This window comes from Podarcis tiliguerta (assembly GCF_965153285.1).
Source record: "Podarcis tiliguerta genome assembly, chromosome: 6".
In the NCBI taxonomy this organism is placed as follows: Eukaryota; Metazoa; Chordata; class Lepidosauria; order Squamata; family Lacertidae; genus Podarcis; species Podarcis tiliguerta.
Window position 1 is genome coordinate 49,065,584 of NC_139539.1, and position 17,190 is coordinate 49,082,773.

A 17,190-nucleotide genomic window follows, 5' to 3' on the forward strand; every position below is an offset into this window, starting at 1 on the left:
AAGCTCATTTGTGATTTTGTGTGCATATTAAGAATCTAAAATATTTGAGGTTTTTTGCTTTTTTAATTGTAATTTTGACATTTATTACCAGAAATATGAAATACACTAATGCTGCCTCAGTTTTCTACAAGACTGTTAATGTCACCTTTCTGGATGCTTGCTACTGAATAATTTCATAGTAATTGTTGCTTAAATTTAAATATTCACTGGAAATTACTGAGAAGTTCTAGATCATTAATGTGAGCTGATGCTAAATGCCACTTGGATTCGTTAAAAATGGTTTAAGAGGAAATTTAAGCTGAAGTGGGGCGTTATAAAGATCCATAAACAAACCCAGATGCTTCCTGGTGTGCTAGGTTAATGCTTGTTTTTAGCCAACAAGCACTAAGAAAACCTGCTGGAAGTACTTTGCATTGCTAGTGACCAATCTCTCTTTCAAAGCCTCATGGGAACAATGTCTTTCACTTCCAATAAGAAAGATGGCCAGTGTTATCAGATGTTTTATTACTCTCTCTCTCTTTCCCCCTCTTTTAATCCCCCCCCCTCTTTTGCTTTGATACTGTGGAAAATGTCTGCTGGACAGGCATTTTTGGAAAAGATTTCCAATGACTCCCTTAAAATGTTCCATGGGATTAATTATATAAGGCATTTGGAATCTTTTAAAGCTATCAATTGCAATTGAATCATTACAACTTCTGATACATCTCTTTTTAATATGAGCTTTACGTTCAGATCAGCTGACATCTTTTTGGTTATTTCAGCTGCACAATAAAGAATCTTTTAAAGCTTCCCGCGAGGGGCTAGCAGTAGCTCAGTGTTGCCTAAGTATTTCCATTGTACTCTCCTTATTTTTGCTGCAAAGCTTCTGGAAGTGTCAACTTTTGGCCTGCAATGTTGTAGGACTGGTTTTTGCTTGAAGAGTGATTTAAATTATGAAGAGGCCAGTTGAAACATTTTTAGCAAAGAAAAGTAATATTAATGCAATTTCCACATCCATACAAAGCGTGAGAGAGAGAGAATCAGCTTGGGTTGCGAATAGCTGACTGATTAAAGCAACTAGGTATATAGGATGACCACTTTAAGGTATGGGATGGGAGGTGAGCCAGTCCCACCACCTCCGGTCCTAAAAAACAGAACTGAGAAAATGATGATGTAGGTTTTCTTTAACTGGTTAGGAAACGGCGGGGCAGGGATAGTGATAATATGTTGTTGAGGGATGAGCTATAGCAGAAACATAAACTGAAGAGGGCAAAAAGTGGGATATAATAATAATGATGATGGTGATGATAATAATAATTTTATTATTTATACCTGCCCATCTGGCTGAGGTATAAGCCATCTGAGTGGCTTACAGCAGAATATTAAAATACAATGATTCATTAAAGCTTCCCTAAACAGGGCTGCCTTCAGATGTCTTCTAAAAGTCTGATACTGTAGTTGTTTATTTCTTTGACATCTGATGGGAGGGCATTCCACAGGGCGGGCGCCACTGCTGAGAAGCCCCTCTGCCTGGTTCCCTGTAACTTCGCTTCTCGCAGTGAAGGAATGGTCAGAAGTGTGTACAACTTTCTAAGTTGCCAGAAGGTATTATAATCTTACTGCTTTACAGCTGACTGGAGGCAACAGCCTTTAATTTTGCAAGAACCGCATTTTAAATCTGGCACTTAAAGGTATTATTTCCATACTGCCTTCTTTGTGGCTTTCAGGATTTTAGTAAGTTGACTAAGCATTTTGATATATTTTCTGTCAAATCTCAGTTAAGAATTGAAATTTTAATTTAATTCAATTTAAAAGTCAAGCCCAACTGAATTTTTACTACAGCCCTAGTGGTAGCTTTCTGTAGGAACTGGGATGCAGTACAGTTCAGGGAGTAAGAAATAAAGTCCAAGAAGGCAAGAATATCCGGAGAGAGGGGAGGTCTTTGTAGGTCTCATACAGATAACAGATTCCATACATGGTTTTTCATTCTTCTCTTTCCTTCTGCTTTTCCATACAAGCCAAAGAGGTGGCAAAATCATGTATTTCCATGTAAAAATACCACAAAATGATGGATTCTTGAGAGTAATTACTGACCCAGCAAAGCAGAGTGGAAGTTTTTGGCTTGGTGAGCACAAGTGAAAACTATGATGCTTTCTTACAAAGTGAGGGCCATGTGTTTTACTGCAAACAGCAACTGAGAAACAAAACTGATGTGGAATATTTGGTATTTGTTGGCTACAATGCTTTAGGTTGCTTAGAATCAGATGGTGCCTTCTGCATATTTGAGTCATGCTAGTGTTGTGGAAGATTGGTTTCATCAATCCTTCTAAGCAATGTATTTCAACCATTTCATTTACTGTAGGCGTCATGCAGATTTACCTGCAAGCAGAGAGTCTTCCTGCTGTGATGAGGGTTTTCTAGAGTCTGTGCCTACCACAATTCCCTGCCTTCGGTCCTTAAGCAATACATGTACAGCCTCCAGATTGAATGCAGATTGTCTCTTTTTACCTCTTTCTCCCATGCTTCAGGTCAGGTGGGATGCTTGCTTGTTTTTTCTCTTACTCTCAAGTACTTTTGCATTTTCATGTGAACAAGTACGTGGCACTCTTTAAAGAAGAAGTCTTAACATTTTAAAACTCTTGGAAAGCAATTCTGAAAAGAGGGGTAGTAGTTTCATGATTGACTCAAGGGCCAACCAATCAAATCTAGCTTCTGCTCCTTACAGTGTGGTAGGAGGGAACAGTTTCACTTACCTCATTCTGGGAGAGAGGATTGTACATATATGCCACAGATATAGTAAGTGCACTTCTGCAAGAGCCTCATAGAAAAAATATCAAATCAAATCAATCTTTATTACGGTCCAGAGACCCCACAAATCGTTACAAAGCAATGCACAATTCATACAGCCTACCTCCAGGTTAAACAAGCATTTTGTTCAACCACCGATAAAAACTTTGCCACCGCTCATATTCTAGCGTTTGTCCGGTCTTCCAATAGGAACCTGACATAGTGAGCCTCTGATTTTCCCGGGAAAGGTACCAGCAAGGGTAATAGAAAAAATATGTATATTTGTATGCACTTCTAATTGAAGCCATTTCTCCCTCTCCCCCAACCAGTATACATTAGTACCTAATCAAGTGAGCATCCCCAAAATAAATATGGGCATAAGATTTTTGGCTCTTGCTTCTGAAGCACAAAATAATGGAGTGAGCTGTAATTTTTTATTGGATCAGTTCTTTCTGACTGTTAAGTGTGTGCTAGACTTAAGCTTTATAAAGTAGTTGTTCAGGTTCAAGGAGAAGAGCTGAGCTTTATACAAATAAGAATGATTAGGATTAAGCTGTGTTCCAGCCATTCTGAGAAGGTACAGTTTCATTTGCAAAATGTTGAATCAACACATTTGCTTTCTTGAGAACAAATACTGGGGAAAACTTGCCAAGAGAACAGGGCTTTTCTTCTTCCTGCAACATGCTATTGAGATTCTTTTCTCCACCATCTGCTGAGAAAGCTATGTACTGAATGGGTTGATCTTAATCCCCTTTCCACAAGCTCTGGATGAGATAACCAATAGAAAATCACTAGGGTGGCAGTGAGAAATGGTTGAATTACATGAGCCAAGACTTGCCCTTCACCAGCCTCTGCAACATTGAATGGAATCCTGGAACACTCTTCTCAAGATGCATGCTGCAGCTACTTCTTTTGGCTGGCTTGAATTGAAGACAGTGCAGGAAGCTGTGTGTGAGCCAAGAGGTATATCCTGGGAATTGCCTGCAGCATTGCGAAAGTTGTTGAACTGCAGCTTTAGTATGCACATTGCAGCCACATTGTACAACAACCCATTTCCCTTAGCCACCTTGTCTTTCATAGGCTGTGCTTAATGAAGGAAAAGGTATCCTGCAGGAGGCTGTGGATGTGCCCATACAGTGGTACCTCGGGTTACATACGCTTCAGGTTACAGACTTTGCTAACCCAGAAATAGTTCCTCAGGTTAAGAACTTTGCTTCAGGATGAGAACAGAAATTGCACGGCGGCACAGCAGCAGCAGCAGTGGAAGGCCCCATTAGCTAAAGTGGTGCTTCAGGTTAAGAACAGTTTCAGGTTAAGAACGGACCTCCGGAACGAATTAAGTATATAACCAGAGGTACCACTGTATTTTGTTTACAACCAATACATAGTGAAAGCCTGCCCTAGATTCTCCATTATTCAGAAAGCCTCCTTTCTCCTACCAGTGTCTATGCAGAAGGCTAAATTTATGCTTCCCTGTATTTAATGCTCAGAGAGTGCAGCTACACTTTTAAAAAGCTGTTATTTCTTTTTAATTTTGCATATTTGCAAAAGCATTTGGCATACTCCTCACAGCTAGCTTTCTAAATCCCCAGCCTATCTCTGATCCATTTAGGGGAAACCGAAACTGTGCTTAAGGGTTTGTTTCAGAGCCTTTTGCCTCTCTTCCAACATGGCAGTTTCTCGTGTATCCATCTCACATGTATTATTTCTAAAAGCTGTTCTTATAAAGAGGTTTTACAAGCTTACTCTTGATTTGGTAAAATATCTGTTTATATAATTTTACTTTTTAAAATTTGTCCCCTCAGGATCTCAGGAGGGGTGTTTATATTAAACAGCATTTATGTAAATCATTATGATTATAGAACATGTTGGTTTGCTGATAATTTCAGAAAGCAGTGGAACAGGCAGAAAAATACATGGACAGCCCTGTGTCTCACAAGTCCTGTGCGTGGCGTAGGTTGAGAAGACTGTTTAGAAAAGAGTAGTTATTTTTGGCATTTTCTTCGTGTTGTGGACAGAGTCGGGAACTGTTGTTTCTAGGAAATTCTGACATTGGGTTTAAAGATGGAAAGGCCTGTTGTGAAACAACACTGGACTTTGTCTAATGCATTGCAAGTGGAATTCCTGTTAAGTGTAATAGAAGAGTGCTATCTGGAATAGTTTCCTGCCTAGATTGCCATAGAAGTAATTAATATAGGCTTTGCGGTTCCCAAGTAATGGCTTTTTGGGGAGGAGCTCTAATACATAGTGTACAAAATGCACTTAAAACGGGTGACAGGACTGCCTTTGAAGTACTTGAACTGAGACACATGCTCCCCTTCCCCAGCGACATGAAAATGAGTTTACAGAGAAACAAACTGTATCTCTTGAACCAAATGAATTATTCTGCTTTGATTCCCAAAACAGTTTAGATGTGCATGGTTTGTGACAGGACTTGGTGGTGATAAGATGGCAGTACTATCTGAACAGAGGCAGGGCTAGTTTTTCAAGTGCTTGTCACTTAAAAGGTTAGATTAATAGTGCCTATGTCTTGGAGTGGTACAATGAATGGCTCAAGATATGGGGGTGCAGCAGGTATATTGTACCTCAGAAAACATTTGCATATATTGTATGAAGACTAGCATTTACATTTTGTGTAAGCCTACATAAAACACCATGATATTTATTCTCCCAGAGCATAGGTTAACTTGTGTTTGGACTTAACTATTAACACCAGAGTAGGAGGGAACACATGACCTCTCGACTTGCATATGTCATTCTATGCAAGTCTAGTATTATATCTAAACCAAGGCCTTTGACTGCTTTCCAGTTCTCTGCTAGTGAGACTTAAATTTGGCTTGTATCAATAAATTGTAATCTACAAACTGTAAAGTACCTTACCCAGTTTGGATGTAATGATGAAATCTGGTTAGTACTTTATTAACAAGCAGATGCTTCTTCTTTTTTGTGAACAAGCAGATGCTTCTGATCTCCTCCTTGCAGCTGTTCCATAGAAAGATGTGGGAGCATGTAAACCTAGGTTTGCTTCTATTCACATAGCACTATGGTTTAACTACAATATGCAAAGTAGACCTGGTATCAACCTTATTAGATCCTTAAGCAATTTTTAGAGTTTTGTGGACCTGATAATACTCTTCTACAAAAATCAGAATTTATTTTAGCTTTAGTGGCAATGATTATAACTTATTTTTAGAGCAGTTTTGTAAAACCACACGTGGTTACTGCAGCAGGGAGAGAACAGGAAAAGGTTTGCATAGTGAAGGATACAGCCACATGAAGCGGTGGTTTATTTTTATTTTCACAGTAAGAGCTAAACTAGGAAATTATTTAAGTTTGATGGCCATCACCGATCCGTGTCTCTTTCCCTTGTCTCGTGGTGACATCTAGCTGAAGCAGATGTGTGATGTAATGCCATCGTGACCAGCATTTCTCAGTCCCTGTTCCATTTCATTTACCACTTCATTGACTGCTAAATGTAAGTGGTGAGTGAAATACTAAATGTGATGCCTCTTCAAGCATCTCCTTCAGCTAGAGGTTAACAAGAGACAAAGAATCAAGGATTAGCATGGCCATGTGTTTCAGATAATGTCTACCTCTGGCCCTGAATAAAGCTAGTAATATATTGGCTCTGATTCAGGCTCTGTCAGCGTTTAAGTTGCTAAGAATTATATCGCTGGCACTTACTTATTAGATTGTTGTTTATTTCTTGTATCTGTGGATAGTGATGCTGAAAACTGCATTCTTCTTTCTGCCGGACATAATTCCCCATCCAATATGCAACCATCAGCCTTCTGCTTTCTTAGTATAATCACTGCAGTCAAGACTGCTACCTGCGGAACCTGTTTGATGCCAGCTAATATTGTAAACAGTGTCCAGCAATGGACTTTCCTCCCTCCTCTTCCTTTCATGCTTGCTTGTACTAAGGAAATTTGATCAACATGAAGCTTTGGCTGTCTGGCTGCTGTTACTATGTGTGAGACAGGGGTGGGAGAGAAAGGGAGACATACCAGCATACCTGTGACAAAAGAGCATGTGCATAGATATGCAGACTGAGAATTCACTCACTACTTTATGCTTCCTTTTTGCAAATTGTAAGCAGTAAATTCCCTCAGATTTTGCTTACCTTCTTTGAGTTTCAGAATACCCCAAAACTGCATCCCCTTGGCTCACTCATACTAGAAGCCTTGAGTGCTCCAGTAGGTTTATGGATCAGCTCTACCACAATCCAAAAATAGTAATTCAGCCCAGCTGCTTTCAGAGTAATATGTTAAATACAAAAAATGACACTAACTAGTGGTAATGATTAGACTTTATACCAATTTCTTTCAAACTGTTCCTAATATTCTGCTTCTCATTCGTAGGCAGACCACAATAATGTGATTGCATTGAAAATGTCATGTGAAAGGCAGTTTCTGTCTAAACTAAGTTCCAAAATACATAATAAAAAGTGTCTTAAAATGTGACTACTTGTCTGTATTCATTGTGAAAAATGGCAAAAGGACTTAATTTTGCAGCCAGCTGTGTCCTAGAAAGATTTCATTATATTATACTTGTATTGCATGGCAGCAACTTGTCATGCTCTCTTGTTTGTTACCAAGACATTCACAATACTTAGCCAGGCTGTAACGGCAAGCTAATGTGTGTCTGTGTCCAATACTCTGAATGGTCAAGAGCTGTTCTTGTCCCTGGTCCTGGGTGCTGTACTTGGCAGAGAGAAGTGACTCTCACATGAAAGTCAAAATAGAAATATATTTTGGGTCAAACTGGGCTCTGAAAGACATTTCTCTCTTGTAGTCATTAATCTCCAAAAAAACAAGCTTTGGAACTAAGCCAGCTCATATTATCCAAAGCTCATATTATCCCTCATATGGCAAAATACACAATACATTACTTGGACTTGATCAGACTAATTCCCTGTTCCCCATTTTTCTCCACTACTGGTTTAAAAATATGTGAGCAATATAAATTTAAATTCAGTCAGAGTTGTTGTTTCTCTTTATAAATATCCTAAAATTGTCACTTCCAACAGCTTTCTAGAGCATCCATAAAGGAAGACCTCTGTAAATAGAGACATGTTTCCATAGCAAAAAACCCAAGTGCTGCTCTGGTTTTGTTTTCAGTTTAAAACTTTAGTGTGTTTTTTTGGCCCTTGAATCCAGGCATCTGTGTGACAGCTGGCTTTGATGGGCGTCTTCTTCCCTTTAATATTCAGAAGACTAAAAAGGATGAAGGGTGAGCAGATAACAAGATCTAGTTCTTACGGTGGTGTGAACAGCCAGTTGATGGTATGACTACAGTTGTGATAATGGTGAAGGTCTGATGTGGCACCCTCCAGGATTAGGGCAAGCTACCAAAATATACTTGGAGAAACAGGCATTGTAAGAAGACAAAAGAAACCTAGAAAAGGATGACTAAAGTGACTATCTGGCTCTCAAACAAACAAAAAATCATTACTAACAACCACGAGAGTGTATCTGAAAGGATTTTTTATGATGGGGGTTATAAATTATTAATTAAACAAATAAATTTCACAAAAAAATTAAGTACTCTTTTATACCATATACCAGCTCTTCTTAAAATTAGCACTTCATATAAGTAACATCTGTTTAAGAGAAAGTGAGTGTGCTCTTGAATATTCTTGTTATGTTTTGTCAAATTCTTACTGCCCATTTTATTTCTAAGTCTTGTCCTCTTGTGCCGGATTTAGTAGATGTGGTTGAGCCTGAACTAGGTGGAGCTCATTGTGTTGCCAAAGAAAATAAGTTGTCTCTCTGTGTGTTTTAGAAAACTGATTTTGGAGATTATACACATTGTTTGTAAGCTTTATAGGCCTGTCTGCACATATTTTGCTTCTATTAGTCTGGTATGCTACATTTTTATACAGTATTATGAATTTTGTGTCTACTTTATTTGAATTAAACTGTGAATCTGAAACAATATATTGATTTTGAAAACTTATATTAAATATACTAATTAATTTTCAGAAGAAAAATAAATCTCGTCAGTGGCATCTCTGGAGGTTTTTCCAGAGTCTAATAGTTTATTAGCCTGTACACAGATATTGAATTTGCTGCTGTTGTTTACTTTCGAAAGAGCACAAGAAGCAATTTCCCTCCCCTGCAGTTTTTCCATGACCTTCTAGACCAGTGGTTCCCAATCTTTACAAGTAAATGGGCCCCCTTTTAACCATGAAGATGTTGCAGATTTGCACATACTAATTGTTGCAATTTTAGGCTCCATAAATTAGGAAAATAAATAATGACAGCAAACTATTATGAACTCAGTAACCTTAGATGAGATAAAGATTTGATCTGATTCATCAGGGCTCTTCTTGTATTAACACAACTGTGCATAAGGAAAAATTGAAACAGGTGCATATTTTATACCGCTGCAGCACTTAAGATAGAGAAACAGAAACACTTCTGAAATACTGTCTTCTGCACTATTTTCAAACCTGTGTGTCTTTTCATCAAAGCATGGCCATCTCCTTGTCCTCTGACTGCACTCCTATGCACTTATTTTGAGGATCCCAAATCAAACGTTATGCAGGGGATTTGCTCAGAAATCGGAAAAGGACAAAAGATGAAAAAGATTTAAAAAGCTGGTGTTTCCGGGCTCTTCCTCTACCATGTTCTTGCCATTGCTTTGCTGGGGAAGCCATGTGTATTAAATGTCCATTAAATGTGTAGTGTAGCATTGGCCTGAGACAATTGGAGACTGTGTAAGGAGAAGTTTAATTGTGCACAGATGACTGATTCCTGAAGGAAACACAGTATAAAAAGAATAAAAAGAACCCCAAAATATGAAAGGAAGCAAGTATTTATTCCATCTAAATTAGAGTAAATAGATTTCACACCCACCCAAAAGTCCCTCTGAATATTTTCTATCTCCTGTTTGCCATACACATACATTACTCAAACCAAACCATTTAGGGGTGGGGGTGGGGGACAGATTATGTGTCTAATTGTTCTCTCCATGCCTCTCTCCTCCATGAGAGGGAGGAGAATTGAGAGAGAGACCAAAATACATTGTGTATGTAAGTAAGTGTCACTTTGAGACAGAAATTTTAAATCCTGTGAATTGACATGTTTATGAGATTGAGGGGAGGGGAGATTAAACACTTATATGGTATTTCTGCTTGGTGAAAATGAGAGCAAATGTGAGTATAGAGAAGAAAGAGAAAATGGCAGGAGGAATGGAAAGGTCAGGATTGAGTTCACTGTTTCTTTTTCTTTGCAAAAATTCACTGCTGCAGCATAGGCCATTATCATTCTCCTCCCTCTGAAACAGACACACACACATACAGATACACACACACACACACACACACACACACACAGAGCAGCTGCCACTTCTGGGGCAAAATAAGTTGGCCCCAGTGACCATGCGTTGGTAACCACAAGCTTGGACTACTTTAATGTGCTCTGTTTGGGGTTGCCTTTATGGCTGGCAGTGTGGCTAATTGTTAATTGAGACAGTTTACTATGAGCATGTAACACTACTTATAAAAGTATGCACCTGGGCCAGTTTTAAGGTTTTAGCTATAAAGCCCTAAACAGCATGGGGCAGGGTTATCTGAGGGAATGCCTTCTCTCATATAATCCTGCCTGATCACTAAAATATTCCAACAATGCCCTCCTGGTTGTTCCTCAGCCTGCAGAGGTCCATCTCCTAAGAAATGGTGTTGTGGTGCCCAGTCTATAGAACAACCCACTGAGATAAGGCAAGTGCCTACTGTTAATGGTTTTCAGGACTTGGTAATTCCCCCAGTCCTTTTATCTTCCAGCCACACTGTGTGATGTCTCCTACCAGCCTCTTCTGTTTTGAATGAGATTAGTATACTACTACTCATGCATTATCTTGTTGTAATCCTTAGAACAACTCTGTAAAGTTTAATATTATCCACATGATGCACTTAGGAGGCTGAGAAGGGTGACTTGCTGAAGACTACGTAGTGAGTTCATGACAGAAGTGACATTTGAATGGAGGATTTGTGGCTCAACTGTTTTAGCCTCTGCGCCACACCAGTTCTGAGTATTAGATTTAGAAGCAGTAATTTTCTTTTGATTTAGTTTTCAAGTCAACTGAATGGCATGTTGTATATTCAGTTTTTGTATCCAAATTAGGCTTGAAAGATTGTTATGCAGTGCTTTGCTAGAACTGGTGGTATAGTGTATAGGAATACTGTATGTTCTGAACTGTATGATTACAGCTGTATCTTGGATCCCGAACGCCTTGCGAGTCAAATGTTTTGGCTCCCGAATGCCACAAACCCAGAAGTGAGTGTTCTGGTTTGCAAACTTTCTTTGGAACCTGAATGTCCAACGTGGCTTCCTGCAGCCAATTGGAAGCTGCACCTTGGTTTCCAAACATTTTGGAAGTCGAACGGACTTCTGGAATGGATTCCGTTCGACTTCCAAAGTACGACTGTATTGGTTTTCTTTGTGTAGCTTCTGGTTGGGTATGTGGATGCTATCATCATGAACTCTGAATTGCATATTTGGAATAGCTTATGCTGGAAAGCTTTTTGCATCCTTTTCAGGGGCATTCCTAAGATTAAAAGAGCCACAGGTTCCCTGACTCCTTTTTCTCTGTTTGATTTGCCCCCTATCATTGCTGGCTGCTGAGTCACATAGTTTTACAATTTGCATTAGGTTCCTCCCCACTTTTTAAAAAAGATTCTGCTTCATTATATTTTTCAGGTTCTCAAAGCCAGCACCAATGTTTTTGGATGATTCCTTCAGAAAGTGGGCACGAATCCGGGACTTTGTACCTCCTTTTGGAATTAAAGGACAAGGTAGGATAGGAGTTCATTTACCATAGCTCGAATGCCCTGCCGAAGTACAAAAATAGAAGGTGCCTATAGTTAAACATACTCTGTGTGTCTATGGTATCTGCCGCTTGTGGACTTCAACTGCTAACGAGCCCCATCAGCAGTAACCCTATGGAAGGACTTCCACTTGAGCAACAGGGCTCCCCCTATTTCCCTCCACATGACCCTGTGGCCCCTGAAATTGGCTCTGAAATATCACGTGGCAAGTTGAAATGCTTGTGCAGACAGAACGTTTGTAATTGTGTGATGTTGAATTCTACATTCTTGAGTGGGGACTAGGACACCACCAGGTGGATATTGTTACCCTCTACTCGACTGAGAGGCAGAGCTTTGACTAGATGCCAGGCCCTCCACTTCCTTGAGGAGCAGTTCGTTTTTCTGCCTCACTTGAGAGTTCACCTATTTTCACTGTGCATTTCTGGCCTCATTTGAAATTCACTGTCTGGTTAGAAGAACGTGTGGATGTTGTACTGTTATTCTGAGTTCCTATCAACACTATTTTTAGTTCTGCCTGATTACCAGTTGGCTTGCTTCTTTGCAAAATGAGCTTTCCCACCTCAAAAATTCCTTCCTACTTCCTCCTTCAAGCATATCAAGACATTTAACAGCCCTCCACAAGCTCTGCTGCTATACTTTAAGAATTAATTGACAGCTGATTACCCTAAGAATTAATTGGAAAATTAATTATCCTTTTAAAAATAGAACTGATTACCAGTTAAAGGAAGTTGATCCTGACTCTGTGATTACCCACACCTATTGACTCTGACCGTGTGAATTAATTACCTAAAGTGGCATAGCTTTGTACTTTGATCCTTTTGTAGCCACTTTGGAAAGATCAATGAGTAGGATGCAGACCATGGCAAACTTGAAATTAATTCTGCATCTCAGAAATTACATTACTTGCCTGCATTATTTGTGAATATTGGGATTATTTGGCCCATATTGTAAGACTTCAGTTCATGATACTGGGTATACCATAAAGTGATCCTAGAATTGGGCTCCATGAGGTCTTGTGTATTGTTAGATATGATTTAATTAACATTGTGCATGGAGACCTTGCAGGCCAGCGGCTGAAGAAGGAGCCAAAAGGGTTTTCTTGTGTGTGTGATTCTTTGTGGCTAATTAGCTGCTCTCCCTGTACAAAGGACCGCTGTAGCCACCCCCAACGACACGTTCTCAAGATGGAGGGGGAGGGAACAGCTGCAGTCGCCTGCAGTTCCTGCGCAATGCTTGCCATCTTGCCAAAGGTTGCAGGCAGCTTTACATGCAGCAATTGCATGTTGATTGCCCTCCTAAAAGACAAAGTCCAGCAACTGGAGGAACGTGTAGCTACACTCCAAAGAATTAGAGAGCTGGAGCTCTTCTTGGAAGCAGCAGAGCACACCGTCTCCACCAAGGAGGAGACAGGAGACTCCCCTGGGAAGGAGGCTAGTTCATCAACACAGGAGCCCGATATGTGGAGAAACGTGACTCAAAGAAGTAGGAGGCCCAGGGTTCGCTCTGATTGTTTAGAAATACACAATCGCTTTCAGGTCCTCTCCCCTAGCATGGAAGACGAAGAGCAGACTCCATTTGAGGATCTCTCCCTCATTACAGTCGATCAGGTATATGAAGATGAGCAGCAAAGTCAGTCCTCAGGGAATGTGCAGGCGACCTTGGAACGGACCGCTCACGGAAGAACCCCGACCAAACCTAAGAGGAGGCGTGTAGTGGTGATAGGGGATTCCCTACTGAGGGGAACAGAAGCAGTGATCTGTGGGCCTGACAAGATGTCTCGGGAAGTGTGCTGTCTCCCCGGGGCTAAGATCCAAGATGTAACTGAACGACTGCCAGGAATCATAAAACCCACTGACAAATACCCCTTCCTCTTGGTTCATGTGGGAACCAATGACACTGCAAGCAATAGCCTCCAGAAGATCAAAAGAGACTACGAGGCTCTGGGCAGGAAATTGAAGCAATTAAATGCACAAATTGTCATCTCATCTGTCCTCCCAGTTGAACGACGTGGCCCAGGGAGAGAGGGGAAAATAGTGGAAGTAAACAGCTGGCTTCGCAAATGGTGTAAACAGGAACGGTTTGGATTCTTAGATCACGGACTGCAGTTTCTTGAAGATGGACTTCTGGCAAGCGATGGGCTGCACCTCACAACGGTTGGGAGGAATGTTTTTGCCAAAAAACTCAGAAACCTCATCAGGAGGGCTTTAAACTGACTAATGTGGGGGAGGGAGACAGTGCTCCTGAAGGTAGGAGTCTATCAATTGATGAAGATGATCATCCAAATGTCATAGACCAAATGGAGCAAACAGCAAGCAGACCTAGTGGTGGGAGGAAAAAATCCTTAAATAAGAGACACGGGGGAATGACTAATGGACTTCAATGTCTGTACACTAATGCACAAAGCATGGGAAATAAACAAGATGAGCTTGAGCTCTTGGTACAGCAAACTAAATATGACATAATAGGCATCACTGAAACCTGGTGGGATAAGTCCCACGATTGGAATGTAAAAATGGAGGGATACAATCTATTTCAGAGAAACAGACCAGACAAGAAAGGAGGAGGAGTGGCGTTATATGTCAGGGATGTGTATACCTGTGAAGAGATCCAAGATTTAGAACCTCAAAGCCAAAGTGAGAGCATTTGGGTCAAAATTAAGGGAGAGAAGAATAATAATGACCTCATTGTGGGAGTTTACTATAGATCCCCAAGCCAAACGGAGGACATAGATGATGCCTTCCTGGAACAGATGGCCAAGCATGCAAAAGGAAGGGAGATAGTAGTAATGGGGGACTTCAGTTACCCGGATATTTGTTGGATGTCAAACTCAGCCAAGAGCATAAGGTCAAACAGATTCCTCACTGGCCTTGCAGACAACTTCATTGTCCAGAAAGTGGGAGAAGCAACAAGAGGAAAAGCCATTTTAGATCTGGTCCTAACCAATGTCGATGACCTGGTTAATGGGGTAGAAGTGGAAGGATCATTAGGCGCAAGTGATCATGCTCTTCTGAAGTTTACTATACAACGGAAAGGAGCAGCCAAGCATACTAGGACTCAATTTCTTGACTTTAAGAAAGCCGACTTCATAAAACTTAGGGAAGTGCTGGGTGAGATCCCATGGACAGTAATACTAAAAGGAAAGGGAGTTCATGATGGCTGGGAGTTTGTTAAGAGGGAGATAGTAAAAGCACAACTTCAGGCAATACCAATGAGACGGAAACATGGAAGGTGCCTAAAGAAGCCAGGGTGGCTATCTAAAGAACTTTTAACTGAGTTAAGATTAAAAAAGGATGTGTACAAAAAATGGAAAAGGGGGGAAACCACCAAAGAGGAATTCAAACAAATAGCCAGCACGTGTAGACACAAAGTCAGAAAAGCTAAAGCACAGAATGAACTCAGGCTTGCTAGAGAGGTTAAAAGCAACAAAAAAGGCTTTTATGGGTATGTTCGTAGCAAAAGGAAGAACAAAGAAACAGTGGGGTCACTCAGAGGAGAAGATGGTGAAATGCAAACAGGGGACACAGAAAGGGCTGAACTCCTCAATGCCTTCTTTGCCTCAGTCTTCTCCGATAAAGAAAACAATGCCCGACCTGAAGAATTTGGAGCAAATGATTCAGTAGAAAAAACACAGCCCAGAATAACTAAGGAGATAGTACAAGAATACTTGGCTAGTTTAGATGTATTCAAGTCTCCAGGGCCAGATGAACTGCATCCAAGAGTATTAAAAGAACTGGCAGATGTGATCTCAGAACCACTGGCAATCATCTTTGAGAATTCCTGGAGAACAGGCGAAGTCCCAGCAGACTGGAGGAGGGCAAATGTTGTCCCTATCTTCAAAAAGGGGAAAAGAGAGGACCCAAATAATTACCGCCCAGTCAGTCTGACATCAATACCAGGGAAGATTGTGGAGCAGATCATTAAGCAAACAATCTGTGAGCACCTAGAAAGGAATGCTGTGATCACCAATAGTCAGCATGGATTTCTGAAAAATAAGTCATGTCAGACGAACCTGATCTCATTTTTTGACAGAATTACAAGCCTGGTAGATGAAGGGAACGCAGTGGATGTAGCCTACCTTGATTTCAGCAAGGCATTTGACAAGGTGCCCCATGATATTCTTGTAAAGAAGCTGGTAAAATGCGGTCTTGACTATGCTACCACTCAGTGGATTTGTAACTGGCTGACTGACCGGACCCAAAGGGTGCTCATCAATGGTTCCTCTTCATCCTGGAGAAGAGTGACGAGTGGGGTGCCACAGGGTTCTGTCTTGGGCCCGGTCTTATTCAACATCTTTATCAATGACTTGGAGGATGGACTCAAGGGCATCCTGATCAAATTTGCAGATGACACCAAACTGGGAGGGGTGGCTAACACCCCAGAGGACAGGATCACACTTCAAAACGACCTTGACAGATTAGAGAACTGGGCCAAAACAAACAAGATGAATTTTAACAGGGAGAAATGTAAAGTATTGCACTTGGGCAAAAAAAATGAGAGGCACAAATACAAGATGGGTGACACCTGGCTTGAGAGCAGTACATGTGAAAAGGATCTAGGAGTCTTGGTTGACCACAAACTTGACATGAGCCAACAGTGTGACGCGGCAGCTAAAAAAGCCAATGCAATTCTGGGCTGCATCAATAGGAGTATAGCATCTAGATCAAGGGAAGTTATAGTGCCACTGTATTCTGCTCTGGTCAGACCTCACCTGGAGTACTGTGTCCAGTTCTGGGCACCACAGTTCAAGAAGGACACTGACAAACTGGAACGTGTCCAGAGGAGGGCAACCAAAATGGTCAAAGGCCTGGAAACGATGCCTTATGAGGAACGGCTAAGGGAGCTGGGCATGTTTAGCCTGGAGAAGAGGAGGTTAAGGGGGGATATGATAGCCATGTTCAAATATATAAAAGGATGTCACATAGAGGAGGGAGAAAGGTTGTTTTCTGCTGCTCCAGAGAAGCGGACACGGAGCAATGGATCCAAACTACAAGAAAGAAGATTCCACCTAAACATTAGGAAGAACTTCCTGACAGTAAGAGCTGTTCGACAGTGGAATTTGCTGCCAAGGAGTGTGGTGGAGTCTCCTTCTTTGGAGGTCTTTAAGCAGAGGCTTGACAACCATATGTCAGGAGTGCTCTGATGGTGTTTCCTGCTTGGCAGGGGGTTGGACTCGATGGCCCTTGTGGTCTCTTCCAACTCTATGATTCTATGATTCTATTCTATGATTCTATGAACTGGTAACAGTCTCACTGTAGCATCTGCCTTCACACTGCTGTAGGAGCAGGACTGAGTGTAAATAAATCTGCTCTATATGAGGCAATATATATTATTATTCATATAATGACATTAGTTTCCCTAATAAGGGGAGGGTCTTGGAAGCATGAGCTTGCCATTCTTATAGTCCTTGTACCTAGTATAAGGAGGAATTTGTTCACCCTTTCCCTATCATTGTACCAGACCCAGTCAGTGTAGATGTAATAAGCTGTATACATTGTTCTTCTCTTATGCTTCCCTCTTAGCAAAGCGGATGATTAAATACAGCTGTGCAAATTGTCCAGAAATAGAAACTCTTCATTCACTGCAAGAGATTTGCA

General features: G+C 40.8%; 1 protein-coding gene across 13 annotated transcripts in view; it reads left to right on the forward strand.

Annotated features, from left to right (window-relative positions):
* ST3GAL3 (ST3 beta-galactoside alpha-2,3-sialyltransferase 3) overlaps positions 1 to 17,190 on the forward strand; it is a 178,999-nt gene that overhangs the window by 91,387 nt on the left and 70,422 nt on the right. For all 13 annotated transcript variants that reach the window (XR_014512600.1, XR_014512601.1, XR_014512602.1 and 10 more), the window contains one exon: positions 11,469 to 11,563. Coding sequence is in view for 10 of the 13 variants with exons in the window: in XM_083446108.1 (XP_083302234.1) it covers positions 11,469 to 11,563 (95 nt within the window). In the remaining 3 variants the exon portion in view is untranslated. The remainder of the gene's footprint in view (positions 1 to 11,468; positions 11,564 to 17,190) is intronic.